The sequence below is a fragment of the Vulpes lagopus genome, chromosome 5 (assembly GCF_018345385.1).
Source record: "Vulpes lagopus strain Blue_001 chromosome 5, ASM1834538v1, whole genome shotgun sequence".
In the NCBI taxonomy this organism is placed as follows: domain Eukaryota; kingdom Metazoa; phylum Chordata; class Mammalia; order Carnivora; family Canidae; genus Vulpes; species Vulpes lagopus.
In genome coordinates, this window is record NC_054828.1 from 56,286,318 (window position 1) to 56,303,450 (window position 17,133).

The 17,133-nt window shown below is 42.0% G+C and overlaps 2 protein-coding genes across 2 annotated transcripts in view; one reads left to right on the top strand and one right to left on the bottom strand.

Annotated features, from left to right (window-relative positions):
- Positions 1-1,553: 1,553 nt before the first annotated feature.
- THAP2 (THAP domain containing 2) lies at positions 1,554-15,862 on the bottom strand. Its single transcript, XM_041755108.1, has 3 exons — positions 15,466-15,862; positions 7,453-7,648; positions 1,554-5,545 (listed from the first exon to the last, which is right to left on the bottom strand). Exons 1-3 carry the CDS (start codon positions 15,534-15,536, stop codon positions 5,156-5,158), a joined length of 657 nt encoding a protein of 218 aa, XP_041611042.1. The 5' UTR covers positions 15,537-15,862; the 3' UTR covers positions 1,554-5,155.
- Positions 15,863-16,135: 273 nt separating this feature from the next.
- The window catches only part of ZFC3H1 (zinc finger C3H1-type containing), a 56,725-nt gene continuing 55,727 nt past the window's right edge, over positions 16,136-17,133 (top strand). Inside the window, exon 1 of the mRNA XM_041755107.1 lies at positions 16,136-16,882. Coding sequence (XP_041611041.1) covers positions 16,288-16,882 — 595 coding nt within the window. The 5' untranslated portion in view covers positions 16,136-16,287. The remainder of the gene's footprint in view (positions 16,883-17,133) is intronic.

Genomic DNA, 17,133 nt, shown 5'->3' on the forward strand with positions numbered 1-17,133 from the left:
TTTTTTCCAAGGTTTATTTATTTATTGAGAGCACAGGCCGGGTCAGAGCGGCAGGGAGTCCCCCGCGGACTCGGGCGAGCCTGGGGTCCCAGGTGGGGCTCCCTCCCAGCATCCTGATGACGTCACGGCCGGGCCTGAAATCAAGAGTCCGAGGCTTCACCGAGGCTTCACCGGGGGCCCCTAACGTGGATGTTTTAGGGCAAGGGGGTTATGTTGTGCGGAAGGAGCAATTTTACGCCTTAGAAAACTTCAAACCAGCACAGCGTTGAGTTCCTTCGACGTGCTGGCTGCTGCAGCTGCTGCACCTGCGACCACGAGGCCCGACCCACTCGGGCCACTGAGTTCAACTTGTGCAAATCTGTTCCTGCACCCCTCACGCTTTCAGCAGAACATCTCGTTAACATGACGTATGAACCTGTGGCTTATTTCGCATTTTATTGGAAATGAACTTGTGTGCCCGGGTTAAAATGGATAAATACAGCATATCTGAACTTTTTCAGTTGATGCTGAGCATGTAAGGAGGAAAAGGAGTTTCCGATCCAGTTACTCAAATGTGTTTTACTTTGAGTTAGAATTTAATAAATAAATTAAAGAGCACTATTACTTTGAAAAGTAATTCGTTGTTTTTGTTTACCACTACTTTTTGGAAACACATGCTTCCACATTTAAATAACATGCCAAAACAACTTAACATCCTTTCCTCAATAAGACATCTAGTTAGCTGATTTTTTTTTTAAGGTCTTATTTATTTATTCATGAGACACAGAGAGAGAGAGAGGCAGAGGGAGAAGCAGGCTCCATGTGGGGAGCCTGATGTGGGACTCGATCCCGGGTCTCCAGGATCACGGCCTGGGCTGAAGGGCAGGCTCTAAACCACTGAGCCACCCAGGCGTCCCTAATTAGCTGATTAAGAAGCAAATCTGTGAAGAAGAACTAAATAGTGTCCTTATTTCACTACATGTAAATACAGTCTTCCTGCAGAAATTTTGTGCGCACTTTTTTGTCTCACCGTGTTCACTACAGGTAAATAATTGGATTCTCACAGCAAGCTGGCCGGTATCAGTCACACCAGATAACGGGATAGAATTATTCACAGACTAAAAATATTATTTTTGTGGCTTGCCTAATGACCTTTTTTTTGTCTCTTGAACAAAATTATGGATTGATCTTGCTTTTTCTTCCCCATCATTTCATCAGTCCCAGGGCAACCTTGTCTGATGTTTGTGTTTTATGAGAATTTTTATAGCCCTTCGTATGTCTGGTTTAGGTTTGCATGACCAGTATAGGCCAGTGCAGGAGCACGTAGGTGGCTCAGGGAGTGGTCCAACTCTTGATTTCGGTTCAGGTCATAAGCTCAGGGTCCTGGGATCCAGCCCTGTGTCCATCTGCTTGGCCCTCTCCCTCTGCTCCCCCTCTCCTGTTAAGCTCCTGCTCTCTCTCTCAAATAAATAAAATCTTTTAAAAAACCCAAAATATTAAAAAAAAAACAGTGCAAATAAGCTATAATGTATGCTTGGATATAATCTGAGCAACAAAAATTAAAATTCCTCTTCTAGGCTTTACATATCTTTATTTTGTTTACAATTTGCTTCAATCTGGGGCAAGGACTTCTACAGAAGTATTTTAGGGGGTCCATTTAGGGGAAAGATTTCCCCAGAGATATTCATGTACATTTTTGTAAAATAATAGGAATGACAGTACTTTCCTCGTAAAAAATGTTTAATATCAACATACTCAGAATACAATATGTAATTGTTTCACATACGTTATAAAATCATCAATTTTAGAAATTTTCCAACTGTCTAAATACCTAAAGAAAACTATGTTCTGGCATAAAGATGAGCTATTTTCTCAATTATACCAAAATTAAAATGTACCCGTATTCTAATATTGAGAAATGAGATAAAATACAAACATTATAAAGTCTACCTAGAAAAGTTCTATGCTGACTTCACAGACTATCTTAAGTATATACACATGTAAAAATTTTTTATTTTAGTTTTTTGAGACACATGACGTCCTACTTTAATAGCATGATTGATATTTTGGATAGGGGGCTATAACGTGGAGGGTAGAGCAGAGGATTTGAAGGCTGAACACCATTGTTCAATTTAGGATTGAACTTCCTGGACTGCTGGCATTTCTATTCCTTGTGCCAATAAGCACACATTAAACGTCTAAGTAAATAAATAACATTAACAAGGATTTCTTCATCTGTATATTGGAGATAATGCCACCCACCACAGAATATTTGTAAAGGACAAGAGAGCTAATGCATACCATAGGGCTTTGTTAACTTTAAGACTCTGAGCTGAATTATTTGTAAAAATCTGTTAGTAGATCGTTATTTTATAAAAACATCAAATGTCAAATAAATCTGGGTACTTGGGTTTGACACAGTATTTTATTCAGTTACGTTTTCCTGTTAACAAAGATACCATTAACAACTAATTTGTTCAGTGTTCATTTTCAAGGGGAAAATTTACAACTCATGAAAACACTATTTAATTCAGGTCCCTACTGATGTCTTTCTTTTCTTTTTTTTTTTTTTTTTTTTTTTTACTGATGTCTTTCTATCTCCTTTGGTAAGTCATAAGAAAAATCTGTTTTGTTTCAAGGAAAAAGTTTTTTGGGAAAAAGGTCTAAAATTTATATACTTATTAAATTCTAACTCAACAGCATTTACCAAAGCACTTCACATATATTTTGTTTATGACATTTATCATACTGTATTACAAAGATTTTTTTTTCTCTCAGGAGACTCTTAAGGAATTTAAGGGCAGATAATCATGTCATCTTTATATAAAGTCATTAGCCTTTTGCTGGTTCTTTGTAGAGGTTAGTTCCTGGCAGGCATAGAATGAATAACAACAGAGAATGAACAGAGGCTATGTGTTGGGTCCACCAGATGAAAAAGAGCAGATGGTAGACGGTCAAAATGATAAGTTTATCAACTACTGAAAACAGGATTTAAAAAGATTTAGGTTTTTCTCTATGAATGAACCTAGTTTTAAGGTAGACAAGTATCTGTATGTTAATGAAACAATTTGATGCAGGGAGAATTTAAAGCATGTTATCAGGACAGTAACCTGACAATGACATGGAGAAAACACCAAAAAAATTTACTTTAAAATTACTGAGTGGTAGTTTATTCAGTAGTCTCAAATAATAATGAAGTCTAAGTTAACTTTGTCAAAAGCTTGTATTTTATGGGATTTTTGGGTAATTTTTAAAATGTTACCTTAAGATACCAAGATACTATTGTAGATAGGAACTGACCTTCATTAATTAGTATTTTGTTTTATATTGAAGAGGGGTGATGAACTACATGAGAGTTTATTGTTGGAAAACAGTTTATGTTTTTTTTTTTTTTAACAGTTTATGTTTAAATGATTATTTGCCCAACTTATTTTGAGGTATAACGTTATGGTCAGTAAGTGAAGAGATATTTGAAACCATTGTAGAAAAAAACACGATGACAATTCCAAGGAGTTATGTCCAATATTTAAAATAAAATGACTAACAAGGTTTACAATATTCACAAAAGGATTTTCATAAATATTTGTTGTAAGTGCCTGATGATAATAATACAGACTTTTCTTATCCTTGCCTTTGTGAAATCTAGTTGGTTGGGAGGCAATCCTTATTAAAAGTAAGAGTGCTAATGCTGGAAGTAGACTATTGCTAGGATCCAAGCAAATACCATCAAAAACAAAACTTTCACCCCAATAAAACCCCCAAATTTCTTTATAAAGTAAGATAGCTATTACCTTAAAGGAAGAACTTTAGAGCAATTTTGGTTAGGTAGATGCATGCTACTTTCATATGGTAGTGTTAGAAGCCTGAACTAAGATTGAATAACTTGATTACACATTAATAAATTTAATGTGATTTTCCCAAAGCCGTTTGAAGGGAAGGATTCTTATTAAAATCAAAAATTTATGTGGTGAATTATGGTGAACCGCTTAATTAGTCAAGTGGAAACTATCATAGTTCTATTTTGTAAAATAATTAGCATTTGCATAGCTTTTCAGATACATTTATATAGAAAATACATTTCACTTCCCTTCTGCAGTACAGTTGCTCTATTAGACTCGCTAAAAAGGGAGATAAAAGCAAGCTGATATGTACAATAGATTGATTCCATTTTAAAGTGTAAGTAGTGAAGATATAATATGGTAAGTACCTTTCTGTGATTAAACCTAATGAGGGCTTATGGGGAAAAAACAGCGTAAGAGTTTTGGTATCAACATATATGCGGGCAAGGGGGTATTCCTAACAGAACTTTGTATCATGTTGCCTAATTAATGTACCATCTTTGGAACTGAAAATGAAATATTTTTATTATGAGGAAAAAATAGTATGAATTTATCATTTTATTTAAGGTAAAAGCTAGATCACAATGTCTAGAGTATTTCACGATGTATAATCGGCTACCTATTTTCACTAGTCTGAGGTTCTTGAGGCCTTACCTTGCTTGGATGATGCAAGAGTACTTCACTTTCAAAATATTATTTTCAAAATATTTTACAATCTATTTTATTTTATTTTTTTTACAATCTATTTTAAAAGCCAATATTTTCATGAGGGAAGCCATGATTAGCTCACTTTTATTGGTGAGTAGATACAGAAAGTTTAACTAAATAACAGAATTTGCCTTATACCTCAGAATTTTTTCCTATAAAATTTCCAAATCCAGTGCCAATAATGATTCAATTAATACAAAACCCAGCAGTTTTAAAGTCATATTTAATGTTGGTTAATTCCTACTTAGCATCCTATTTAGAATGTAATATCCCAACACTGGTACAGGAAAAAACAATTTTTTTCCAATATAAATTAAACATATCACAGTTCTTTAAAAGTAATTTTAAAAGACAAAAAAACAAACACCTTGCAAACATACAATTTCTTAGCAAAATTTTTAAGTACATAATTCTTAAGTAAGGCACTTCCATTCTTTTTCAAATAAAAGTTTCATAGAAAGTTTCCATTTTTTTTATAATCAAGTCTTCATAAATTATGTAATGTTACTTTAAGTAAAACTTTATTAAATATCCAATTTGGCATAATTTCCTTAAATATCTTTACCTTTGAATAGAGTGAAGGATGGGCCTCAAGTTCCTTGTAGGCCAATTAATCTTAAATGACTGTTTTATAGAATTGGTAATGTTTTATCTTGTGGATCTTGTTCAAGAATCTTGAAATCTTCCAAAGGAAGACTGCTTAAGGCAGTTGGTAAAATGTGTTCTGATGTGCCCTTAGGTAATATGTTATTTGCTTCCAGATTCTTCACCAAGCACGCGGCTTTGATCCATCTTCGTGTTGCTCTGCGTTCTTTTTGTAAGCAAGTTTTCATTTTCTTTCTTAAGCTTGCTATTTCCTTTTCCAGTTTAATTATCCTCTTTTTTGCCTCCATAGGATTCCTAAAAGCATAACTGTGTTCAAGTAGTACTTGCTGACTACTAATGTTTGGTTTTAAATTAGATGGTCCTTTTGGGGTACAATTGTTGTTTTTCTTCAAAAGATTCCTTGACTTGAGTTTCTAAGCCAAATAAAATTAGAGGGTTGAACATAAATTATGAAATATCACAAATAAGTAAATTTTGCCTAGTTTTGTATAAAAGTAATTAAACTCCTCTTGTAAAAACTGATTTTAAAAGTTTTACAGTCAATATCACCTGCCCGTCACATGTAATTGTGGATTTAGGTTTCTCAACTTGTTAAATTAACTCCAGCCACCTTATTTCTTTTGTCTTTTCTCTCCAGAGGGATACAAATATTGTTTGAAAATAGACAATGGACTTCCAAGGTCTCTTTCAAGTTACTGGGTATGATTTTGTGGAGACTTTAAAAATATTTTGGAATTTCTAAGACCAATATAATGTATGTAAACATCTGGTTTTTCTGTGGTACTGATTTCTCTCTTTTTTAAGTAAATACTATTCTTTCAATTTGATATTTCAAAACTGAGGTTCTACTTAATAAAAAATTATTCCCGAGTATTAAGGTTCTGAGTAGATTTACTAAATGTTCACAGTTATATCTTCCATTCAAAGATTTAAAATCTGCTTAGGAACTTTCTACCCAAATCTAAGGACTCTTTTTCCCTTTATTTCTTTTACTCAATTAGTTATCGAATTCAATTAATTCTACTTTTAAAATATCCCTATCATCAATCCTTTCTCTCCATCATCCTTAAGGCTATGGCCTACACCAAGCCTATATCACATATGGCTTGAATATACTAAAAAATTCTTTTTTTTTAAAAAAAAGATTTTATTTATTTATTCATGAGACACAGAGAGAGAGAGAGAGGCAGAGACACAGGGAGAGAGAGAAGCAGACTCCCTGTGGGGAGCCCGATGTGGGACTTGATCCCAGGACCCTGGGATCATGCCCTGAACCTAAGGCAGATGCTCAACCGCAGAGCCACCCAGGCGTCCCACTAAAAAATTCTTTAATGATGTCCACCTCATTCTGAACCTCATTCATATTCTGCTACCAAAATAATTTTTCCGACAGATTTGATGTTTCTGTAACTGGCTAAATTCCCCTTTGCCTCATTATCTAAAGACAAAAAAATCTTTAACATGGCGAACTTACAATTTAGGATCTCACCCCATTTTGCCACTCACTGTCTTGATTTATACTCCCACAACTATTAAATCACTTTAAGTTCCCAGATTAGGTTATAACTTCATAAGTTTGTATCTTTTATTGATTCAACAAACATTTATTAACACAGAAATTCATTTGTGGACCAATACCTTTTCCTCTGATCAGATTTTCCCCAACTAGATGAAATATTGTTTTAATACATTCATCATGTACCTTAATTCTTCCTTTTACATATCACTTACCTAACACTTAATTGTTTTCTACTTACCCCTCAACCCATTGGCTTTTGTTCTCATCATGTTACCATAATTGTCCTGTGCAAGGTTAAGAACCTTCTCCCACGTTCCAAAGTCCAAGCCCAAACTCCAGCCTAAATGCCTGAGCTCAATGAAGTTTTCTGTGATGCCTTCTTCTGAACTTACACTCTCTGGTATAACTCTGGGATTCTTTGGGGAGTGGTATTCTTAAAGCTCTTCATACCCATTTTGAATGTTATCTTAAACATCAGAGCAGAATGATGCTGGAGGTTTCCTTACTTAGGATTTCTGTTTTACCATTGATTCAATTATTGATATTGATAATAACTGGAAGTAATGTAAAATTCCAATACAGTAAAAGTAGTTTGGATTGGGGAAAGAATATTGGAGTCAGGAGACCTGAGCAATAACTGCAGCCTGCACCTTTACTGCACAAGAGGAAGTTTTGTGACTTTCTTGAGGCATATCATTATATATGAACTTCATTATATTCTGAATTGTTCTACTTTGTAAAGAAAAAAGAATGGATATCAAAAATGGTAAAAATGGGTAAAAGAAAAGTAATGTTACCTACCATAGACTTTAAATGGGTACAGAAATCAAAAATGGTTGGAACAGCATCCATTTTAAGTCGTCGAGTTTGTCCTGTTAAGTCAAAACAGGAGGCTTCAAAGTGCTTTGAACAAAGAAAAGTGTGTTTTCCTGGCACAAAATTTTTGCGCCTAAGCAGACGAATCCATTCTTTTCTTCTCTTAGGATCCAAAGGAAACCTTTAAAAAAAAAAAAAAAGGCAATTCAACTTCCAACAATCACACTTCTGGTTGTAATGGTTAAAAGGAATTTTAAATTTTAAGATGGATGATGATTTAAAGCATCTTCCATTTACATATAATATCCAGACACTGGAACAAAAACCAATTCATGCTATCTTTTACAAGTTGCAAAACAACTAATGAAAAACTGACTGGAGTGCTTTTATTTTTCAGGCCTTTAAAAAAGACCGTTCTTCCCAACCTAGTTCTTAACATTGGCAGTAAAAATAAAACTATACTGATCTAAATCAAGGTTATGTAGAACCATTATAAGCATTATTCACAATGCTGTGATCAGCTTGCTGCTGACATATGTACATGGTCAGGACAAATCAAATATCTACAGATTAAATTTTATCAGGGAAAGCCTAGACAGATTCTGATATTCCTTCCTCTGTATTCCTTCACTGTGACACACTTAACGCATTCTTTTGTAATTTTTCCATTTTAATAAATTTCCAGTGAAATAAAAGTAGATTATAAGTTTCTTGAGGACATATTGATCATTACATCATCTATTTATCTTTAACACTTAGCACAGTGCCTTGCAAACAGTAGGGGCTCCACAAATGTTGGCGTAACTGATGTAAAACAATATAAACTAACAATTCACTGTATTACTTCCATGTAAACTGCACATGTTTTTAAAAAGTGGACTCTTAAGCTATATAGTACAGTAGGAAGCATGATTATTACAAAAAGTAAAATGCTGCTGACAAGCCCAGCAGGAATGTCATTCCTTTCATGGTTATACAAAATATACTGATATGTATGTACCAGTGTACACCCGTCAAGGAGAAAAATATGAGACTGCCCCAAAATTCTAGTGGTAAACGGTGCTGACTTGAGAACATGACAATCAAAATTTACATGTATTAAGTTTGAGTTGAGCTCTTTAGTTTGACTATTTTATCCTTTAAATATTAATTATGAACTGACTCGTGTTTAAAAAGAACCATTAAAATGATGTTAAAAGATCATGTGGCTCAGAAACCCCCAAGTGAAGCTTTCCTAGGTAGCAACAACTTTGGCTCGATCAGATATAGTAGGTTTGCTCAAATCACCAGCAGTGAGGGACTCAGACAGATGAAAACCCAGACTAACTGGTAAGCACCCTCCCACCTCCTGTCCCTCGCACCCCGCCCAGACATACCCTAATCTGAAAATATTAACATTTGTATGTCACTTTACAGTTCATGTTTTCATGTATGTAGGCTTTTAGAAATTTCATTAGAAACCTGTGATAGTAAAAAAAAAAAAAAAGAAAGAAAGAAAGAAAGAAAGAAAGAAAGAAACCTGTGATGGAGGATTTATCTACTCCGCCTAGCCCTCACCTGTTACTAATAATGTATTCTCATTTCAAATATTTCTGTTCCAATACTTAAGGGTTTGGAAATGTTTCCTATAGCCTCAGGTAAAAGTCAAACTTTAGTTTACAAGCACATTTCTTGTTTGGGCCTCAATAAAGATGCAGAACAAATAAGTATCATTGTATTATCATTGCTATAATATTCTTCAGATGTATGAAGAGTGTTTTTCAGATATTATTTTTCAGCCTTTTAATTTTTTAGCTCTTTGTAGAAGACTTTTTTTTTTTTAATAGGCTCCACACCCAACATGGGGCTTGAACTCAAGACCCCGAGATCGAGTCACATGCTCTACCAATTGAGCCAGCTAGGCGTCTCTAGCTCTTTTTAAAACTAGCTCCCTGGGATGCCTGGGTGGCTAAGTGGTTGAGCATCTATCTGCCTTTGGCTCAGGGTGTGATCCTTGGAGACCCATTATCTAGTCCCACCTCGGGTTCCCTGCATGGAGCCTGCTTCTCCCTCTGCCTGTGTCTCTGCCTCTCTGTGTGTCTCTCATGAATAAATAAATAAAGTCTTAAAAAAAAAGCCAACTAGCTCCCTGATTATGAAACTGATGCCTAATTGAACTTTAACTTAGGTTAGTTTTCCTTCCTTAAGATTCAATTTAGGAATCCCATATTCCTAAGGAAATTTTTCATGGACTGGGTTAGATGTTCCTATATATCATATAGAATATCGTTTGTATTCTAATGGTTTACTTTTCTACTTCCACTCCTATATCCTAAGTATCTCATGGTTGGAGCTATGCTTTTCACTATATCCGGTTAAGTAAGCATTCAATGAACTTTCTCAGTGAATCAAAGAATGAACAAACTAAGGGGATTATTCATCATTACTAAATAATGTTTAGTTATCTGTGTTGAAATAGAAAAATAAAAATAATCAGCAATTTTATATTTGATTTTGGACAATATTTATATACAGCATTAACCTTAATCATGTTTTTCATGTGTCTGGATTTTTCTCAGCATTTTCGAAGGGTGGGAGATATAGCCCATAAGCTTAATTTAAGTCATAATAAATCCTGTTGTAAATACTAAAAAATTAACATGGTGGTAACTGCTGGATATATTCTTGTCTACCAGTAATAGAACCAAACTTTCAGAAACATTAGATGTTTTGGAAAAGTCAGTGTTTTAAATAATGCTACTTTGCTTGAGTCTTTAATAATAGCTGAATGCCTTTTATATTCCAAGACTGTTGTAGGCACTGAGGACATAGTGGTAGACAAAACCGACCTAACCTTTATGGTATCTACCCTTTATGTGAGGGTATATTGTAATGGGAAGGGTAGAAATCAAATGGCTTGACGCAGGAAAAAGGAGTGGCTGAGAATGTTGTCTCTGGCATCAAATCGAGGTGCAAATCCTGGTTCCTTCAGTGCGATACCTGAGGGACACCAGATAAATTCTTGAGCCTTTTTAGGCTTCAGTTTTATCACCTATACAGTGGAGTAATAATGGTACTTACTATGGTTCCAGGGATTAAATGAGAAAATGTGAGTAAATGCTTTGCCCAGTGTGCAGTACACAGTAAATACTAAATAAAAGCTATTTATTAATAAAAGTAATTACAAGTTCATGAGTGTTATAAAGGGGTAAGTACAGGGTGGCACGGAGCCATAAAACAGGAAGAGCTAATCTAGTCAGGAGGCTTTTTTTTTTTTTTTTTAAAGATTTTGTTTATTTATTCACGATAGGCATAGAGAGAGAGAGAGAGAGGCAGAGATACATGCAGAGGGAGAAGCAGGCTCCATGCCAGGAGCCTGACGTGGGACCTGATCCTGGGACTCCAGGATCACACCCTGGGCCCAAGGCAGGCGCTAAGCCGCTGAGCCACCCAGGGGTCCCCTGGTCAGGAGGCTTTAAGAAAGTAGGAGTTAGATAGAGAAAGTAGGGTAGGAGTAGTGTAGTGTTATGACATGAAATGATGCTGGAGAGCCTTCTAAGTTAAGAGTAATTTTGAAGTCATATCCAAAATAGCATTGGTAGGCCATTAAAAGGCCTAATTTAGAGGGTAATTATTAACCTCAAATGTTTTAGCTGGCTATTAAATACAGCCATTATTAAAAATTATATAAGTTTGCAATTAAATGAAGAACAAAGGTAGTAAACACTGAAACCCATAATTTCTTTATTACTTTACTATTGCCTATATTCTTAAAATTGTTTGTCTGTTATAACTGTGTGATATAAATGCTATAGAACAGAGTGGTACTGCACATTTCTTCCCAACTCTGTGATCAGTGATTTCATATTGGTAGCTTGAAACCAGCCATGGGAATTGGGCAAACATCACAAATCAGTGCTTTCCCCTTTCCCTGGAGATCCCGATCCTGTTGTTAAACCTTTAGCAACACACCATTGATTATAGAAGAGAGGTCAGGAGTGCATGAATGGAAGCAGTGAACCAGGTAAGAGGCTATTGTAACAATCCAATCAAGAGGGAATGGGGAGAAGTCAAGGGAGGATATCCTCTCACTTTCGGGGTGGACGGTGTTTTCATTTACTGAGAAAAGGAGTATGGGACGTGGTGTAGTTTTAGGGGAAGAGCAAGCTCATTAGTATAGTTTTGACATATTGAACCCGAGGAACTGAAGAGAGACCAGGGAAATACCGAGACACTTGGCCTATGTAGGTCTGGAACTCATTAGAAAGATTGGACTGGAGATGTTGATTTCCGAGGCTTCGACGAGTTAACTGAGTCCACAGGAACAGTTAAAATCATTTTGATAAGAGTGGAGAGACCTAGGTCAGGGGGCAGAGAAAGGAAGGGGCTGGCCGAGAAAACTGAAGGTAGGTCCCAGACGAAAATCACAAAATCAGTATCAAATAATTCAAAAGTAGAGTATTTCAAGGAGGAAATGAAGACATGCCATGAAAAAGAAATAAAAGAGCAATAACTTATCTTAGCAAGAGCAGTTTCAGGAGACTGTTGGGGGGACTTAGACTGGAGTGGGCTAACAGATAAGAAAAACAGGACAATGAGCATAGGCAACCTAAGTTGTACACTGGGATAAACCTATCAACACCCTAGGAAAGAAGTTGGTCAAACATTGTATTTATGAAATAGGAATGTAATTTATTATATAATGTTAAGATCTGAATTTCCATGAACACATTAATTTCATAGAAGACAGATCATCAAATATGCATGTTACTGTATCACTGTGTATCTCTCAAACATTCAAGATGATGGGTGCCTCGGACTCCTCCCTCTCCCTCATCTTCCACATCAAATTACCAAATACAGTGGTTTCTACTCTTTTTTTTTTTTTTTTTAAGATTTTATTTCAGACAAAGAGAGTGCACATGGGGGGAGGGGGGAGGGAGAACAGAAGGAGAGGGAGAAGCAGAGAAGCAGACTCTCCACTAAACAGGGAGCCTGGCGTGGGGCTCTATCCCAGGGCCCCAAGATCATGACCTGAACTGAAGGCAGGTACTCAACCCACTGAGCCACCCAGGCGCCTCCTACTCACACCTTTCTTTCTTTCTTTCTTTTTTTTTTTAAAGATTTTATTCATTTATTCATGAGAGACACACACAGAGAGAGAGGGGGGCAGAGACACAGGCAGAGGGAGAAGCAGGCTCCATGCTGGGAGCCTGGCATGGGACTCGATCCTGGGGCTTCAGGATCATGACCTGAGCCAAAGGCAGATGCTCAACCACTGACCCATCCAGGTGTCCCTACTCACACATTTCTTAAGTCTATCTACTTCTTTCCCCTTCTGTCAGTAGTTACTGGCCTAGGTTACTGGTGGGCTCTCCCTTGTTTTCCTGCAAGTTCCTCTTTCTTCTCAATTCTCACCTCTTCTAATCTAGTGCTGGTTGTGCCTGCATTGAAGTACCTTGTGTAGCTCAGTTGATACTGTATGAGAATTCCCTGTGAAAGAAAGAGTGGGCGAATTAATGTTGAATAAGCTCATTTCTCATCAAATTCTTCTCTTGATGCTTGACCAGCACTTTTACACCGTAAATTGTCCACACTGCAGCCAGAGGGCTTCTTAACATGCAAATCTCATCATGCTATTCTTTTAAGAAACCCTCAGGTCTTCTCGAATGCTCACTGAATAAAAGAGAAAATCTGTAAGGTAGCATACAGGACTAAATCTATGTCATCCTTTGGTTATCATCTGAAATTTCACATCCTTTAAGAAGTGTTCTTTGACTTTACAAGGCTAAGTTAGACATCCCTGAGTGTCTCTTCTGCAGCACTTAACTATAATTATTTATGTTTTTCTCACTACCTACTAAACTAAAGGAGTATAAGAACTTTCTGGGGGTGGGGAAGGTTCCAGCCGGGCTCTGTAGGTGAAGCCCTGGACTCCTGATTGTAACTCAGGTCACGATCTCAGGATCAGGAGATGCAGCCCCCCCTACCCCAGGGGGGTCCCTGCTTGGCTGGGAGACTGCTATCTCCCTCTCTCTCTGCCCCTCCATCCACTCACACCAGCTCTAACAAATAAAACTTAAAAAAAAAATAACTTTCTGGATTGCTAGCACAATGTCAGGCACAAGAATCCTGTACACGTTCAATGAATGAATGAATGAAATACTACATTCCCATGAAATATCTGAAAAACAGAAACATCACAAGGACCTTTTTAAAGTAGCAGTTATTTTATTTTATTATTATTTTTAAAGATTTATTTATTTATTTATTCAGAGAGAGAGAGAGAAAGAGGCAGAGACACAGGCAGAGGGAGAAACAGGCTCCTTGCAGGAAGCCCCATGTGGGACTCGATCCCAGGTCTCCAGGATCACACCCCCGGCTGCAGGCAGCGCTAAACTGCTGTGCCACCAGGGCTGCCCAAAGTAGCAGTTTTTAGTAAGAGAGCATTTAGTGATAATTAGGTAAGGAAAGGGTCAAGGATATAATCTTCCACATTCTAAGATCGTACTAAGTTGTGAGATACATAAACTCAGAACTATTGGGGATGCCTGGGTGGCTCAGCGGTGGAGCGGCTGCCTTTGGTTCAGGTTGTGACCTCGGGGTCCTGGGATCAAGTCCCAGGTCGGGCTCCCTGCATGGAGCCTGCTTCTCCCTCTGCCTGTGTCTCTGCCTCTCATCAATCAATCAATAAAATCTTTAATAATAATAATAGTAAATAATAAAAACATAAAACATAGGGGCACCTGGGTGGCTCAGTGGCTGAGCATCTGCCTCGGGCCCAGGGCGTGATCCTGGGGTCCCGGGATTGAGTCCCAGGTCAGGCTCCCTGCATGGAGCCTGCTTCTCCGTCTGCCTGTGTCTCTGCCTCTCTCTCTCTGTGTCTCTCATCAATCAATCAATACAATCTTTAATAATAATAATAATAATAATAAATAAAAAATAAAAACATAAAACATAGGGGCACCCGGGTGGCTCAGTGGTTGAGCATCTGCCTTGGGCCCAGTGCGTGACCCCGAGGTCCTGGGATCAAGTCCCGCGTCTGGCTCCCTGCTTCTCCCTCTGCCTGTGTCTCTGGCCCTCTCTCTCTGTGTCTCTCATGAATAAATAAAATCTTAAAAAAATAATAAATCGGAACTATTGGCACAGAACTTTTTTTTTTCAAGGCTGCTTTTCTGCAGGCACTTGCCCGGAAGGTAAGCATTTATGGAGTACTTACTATATTTCACGCAGCCTTCAAAATGTTCTCAAGGGCTCCGGTTAGACAGAAGGAAAGACTGTGGATTGCTCCTGCAGCCATCGGAGGAGCCACACCTAAGGTCAGCACCGTAGTGAGGAGGAAAGCCGCTCCGCACTGACAGCTCAGTTCCGCGCTTACCCACCTGCGCGGGGCTGTTAGGCACCTAAATGCTTCCCACGCCAGCCTGGCTAGTGATCGCTTCCCGGTTGTTCTTGTTGTTTTTAAATTTTATTTATTCCTGAGAGACACAGAGAGAGGGGCAGAGACCCAGGCCGAGGAGCAGCAGGCTCCCTGCAGGGAGGCCGATGGGGACTCGACCGCGCGACCCGGGGTCACGCAGGTGCTGCCCCGGGGGTGGGTGGGGGGCGCCCCTGGCTTCCCGATCTGGACGGCAGCAGGAGGTTTCGCTTGCTTGGAAGGCACCATTCCCGTGCAGACCCAGGCCCATGCATCGCGGAGCACGAAATCACGGGATGCTCCTTTTACTTTTCCCCCCCAAGGAGTAAGCACCGGGCGGGACTCGGATTTTCCTTTCAAAGTGAGTTAATCTTTCCCGGAGGGCGAGAAGAAAAAGGGGGGGGGGGGGACAAAAAAGAAGAAGAAAAAAAGAAAAAAGGGGAAGGGTGGGGGGACAGAGGAGGGGAAGGGCAGCGCAAAGGGCAGAAGTGCTGCTTCCTGGGCACGAGCCAGGCGGTGGGGTCGGCGCCTGAGCCCCGGCTGCGTCCGCAGCGGCGACCCTGCACCTGAGGGCCCGCGTCCCTAACCCGCGCCGCGCTTACCTGTGGAAGCTGATGTTAATGTGCTTGTCGTAGGTAGTGGCGCAGCCCGCCGCGGCGCAGTTGGTCGGCATGTCCCCGTCGCCGTCATCCGGTCCTGCGGCGCTGGCGGGGGTGCAGGTGCAGGTGCGGGTGCGGATGCGGGTGCGGGTGCAGGTGCGGGTGCAGGTGCTGCTGCAGGTGCGGGCGGGGGCGTCAGCCTCCCCGGGGTCTCTAGGAGCACGGCGGCCTGGAGCCCGCGCAGCAGACGGCCCCGGAGCCGCGCTCGCCTTCGTTAGCCTCCCCCTGAAGGGGCCCCCCTAAAACGGAGCGGGATCACTGCGCCCCCTCGGTCGAGGCGCTCGCGGCCATTACAACGCTCCCCGCATCACTCAGGAGCCTCCCGGGCGGTCCACGTCAGCGGCGAGCCCCGGCGGGGCGCGAGCGCTGCGCGGGAAGCACAAACTCGAAAACCCGAAAACCAGAAAACCCGAACCCCTCTCCCTGCCCCGGAGGCTCGCCCCGCAAGGCGGGACTACACATCCCGGCGACCACCGCGGCGTCCCGCGAGATGACGCGGGAGCTGCGCGGCCGGCTTCCTGCGCGCCGCCGGAAGTGACGTCGCGGGCCGAGCCCCGGGCAGAGCCCCCTTTCTCGCGAGGCGGAAGAGCCGGGGGGCGCTGGGCGAGGGGAAGCGGGCCGCGGCGGCCCGGCGAGAGGCGCCGGGGTGCGGGGCAGGCGGGGAGCGGAGCGCGTCGGCGGAGCGAGCAGCCGCCGCAGGAGGCCGGCGTTCGAGGCGGGGAGCCGAGGCGGCGGAGGGCGCTGTCGGGCGGGGCGGCGGCGCGGATGGCGGCCGCCGAGGTTCCGGCGCCGGCGCCCAGCGGCCTGTCGCCCAAGGAGGAGGGCGAGCTGGAGGACGGGGAGATCAGCGACGACGACAACCACAGCGACGCGCGGAGCCGGAGCAGCAGCAGCAGCGGCGGCGGCGGGGCCGGGGGGCTGCTGCCCTACGCGCGGCGGAGGCCTCCCCCTGCGGCCCGCGGCGGCGCGTCCGGCGGCGGCTCGTCGTCGTCGTCGTCCCAGCAGCAGCTGCGGAGCCTCTGCCGCCCGCGCCACGCGGCGGAGCGGGGCCACCTCCGGGGACACGCCGGCTACCGGCCCAAGGAGCCGTTCCGCTCGCACCCGCCGCCCGCCCGCCTGCCGCCCGGGCCGCTGTCGGAGGGCAGCCCGCGGCCGTCCTTCTGGGAGCGCAGCCACATAGCGCTGGACCGGCTCCGCTTCCGGGGCAGGCCGTACCGCGGCGGCAGCCGCTGGAGCCGGGGCCGCGGCGGCGGCGAGCGGGGAGGCAAGCCCGGCGGCCGGCCCGCCGCGGCCGGAGCGGCGGGCTCGGGGTTCGGCGGCGGCCAGAGCTGGCGGGAGCCCTCGCCGCCTCGGAAGAGCTGTATCCTTCACCTGCCCGTCCGCGCCCGGGTGGCCCTGCGTCCCTCCCTCCTTGGGTCCCTCCATGCGTCCGTCCCTCCGTCCGTCCCTGGGTCCCTCCTTGCGTCCGTCCGTCCGTCCCTGGGCCCCTCCCCGGGTCCATCTCTCCGTCCGTCTCTGCATTCGTCCTTGGGTCCATCCCTCTGTTTGTCCCTCCGTCCGTCCCTGGGTCCATCCCTCCGTCCGTTCCTCCGTCCGTCCCTGCGTCCTGCC

Bases quoted from the DNA above. Each gene is read 5' to 3' on its own strand.
- THAP2 (XM_041755108.1), bottom strand. From the start codon at position 15,536: ATGCCGACCAACTGCGCCGCGGCGGGCTGCGCCACTACCTACGACAAG. The intron at 7,649-15,465 runs GTAAGCGCGGCG...TTTTTTTTAAAG, and splicing joins ATTAACATCAGCTTCCACAG to GTTTCCTTTGGATCCTAAGA. The intron at 5,546-7,452 runs GTAGGTAACATT...TATTTGGCTTAG, and splicing joins GTACCCATTTAAAGTCTATG to AAACTCAAGTCAAGGAATCT.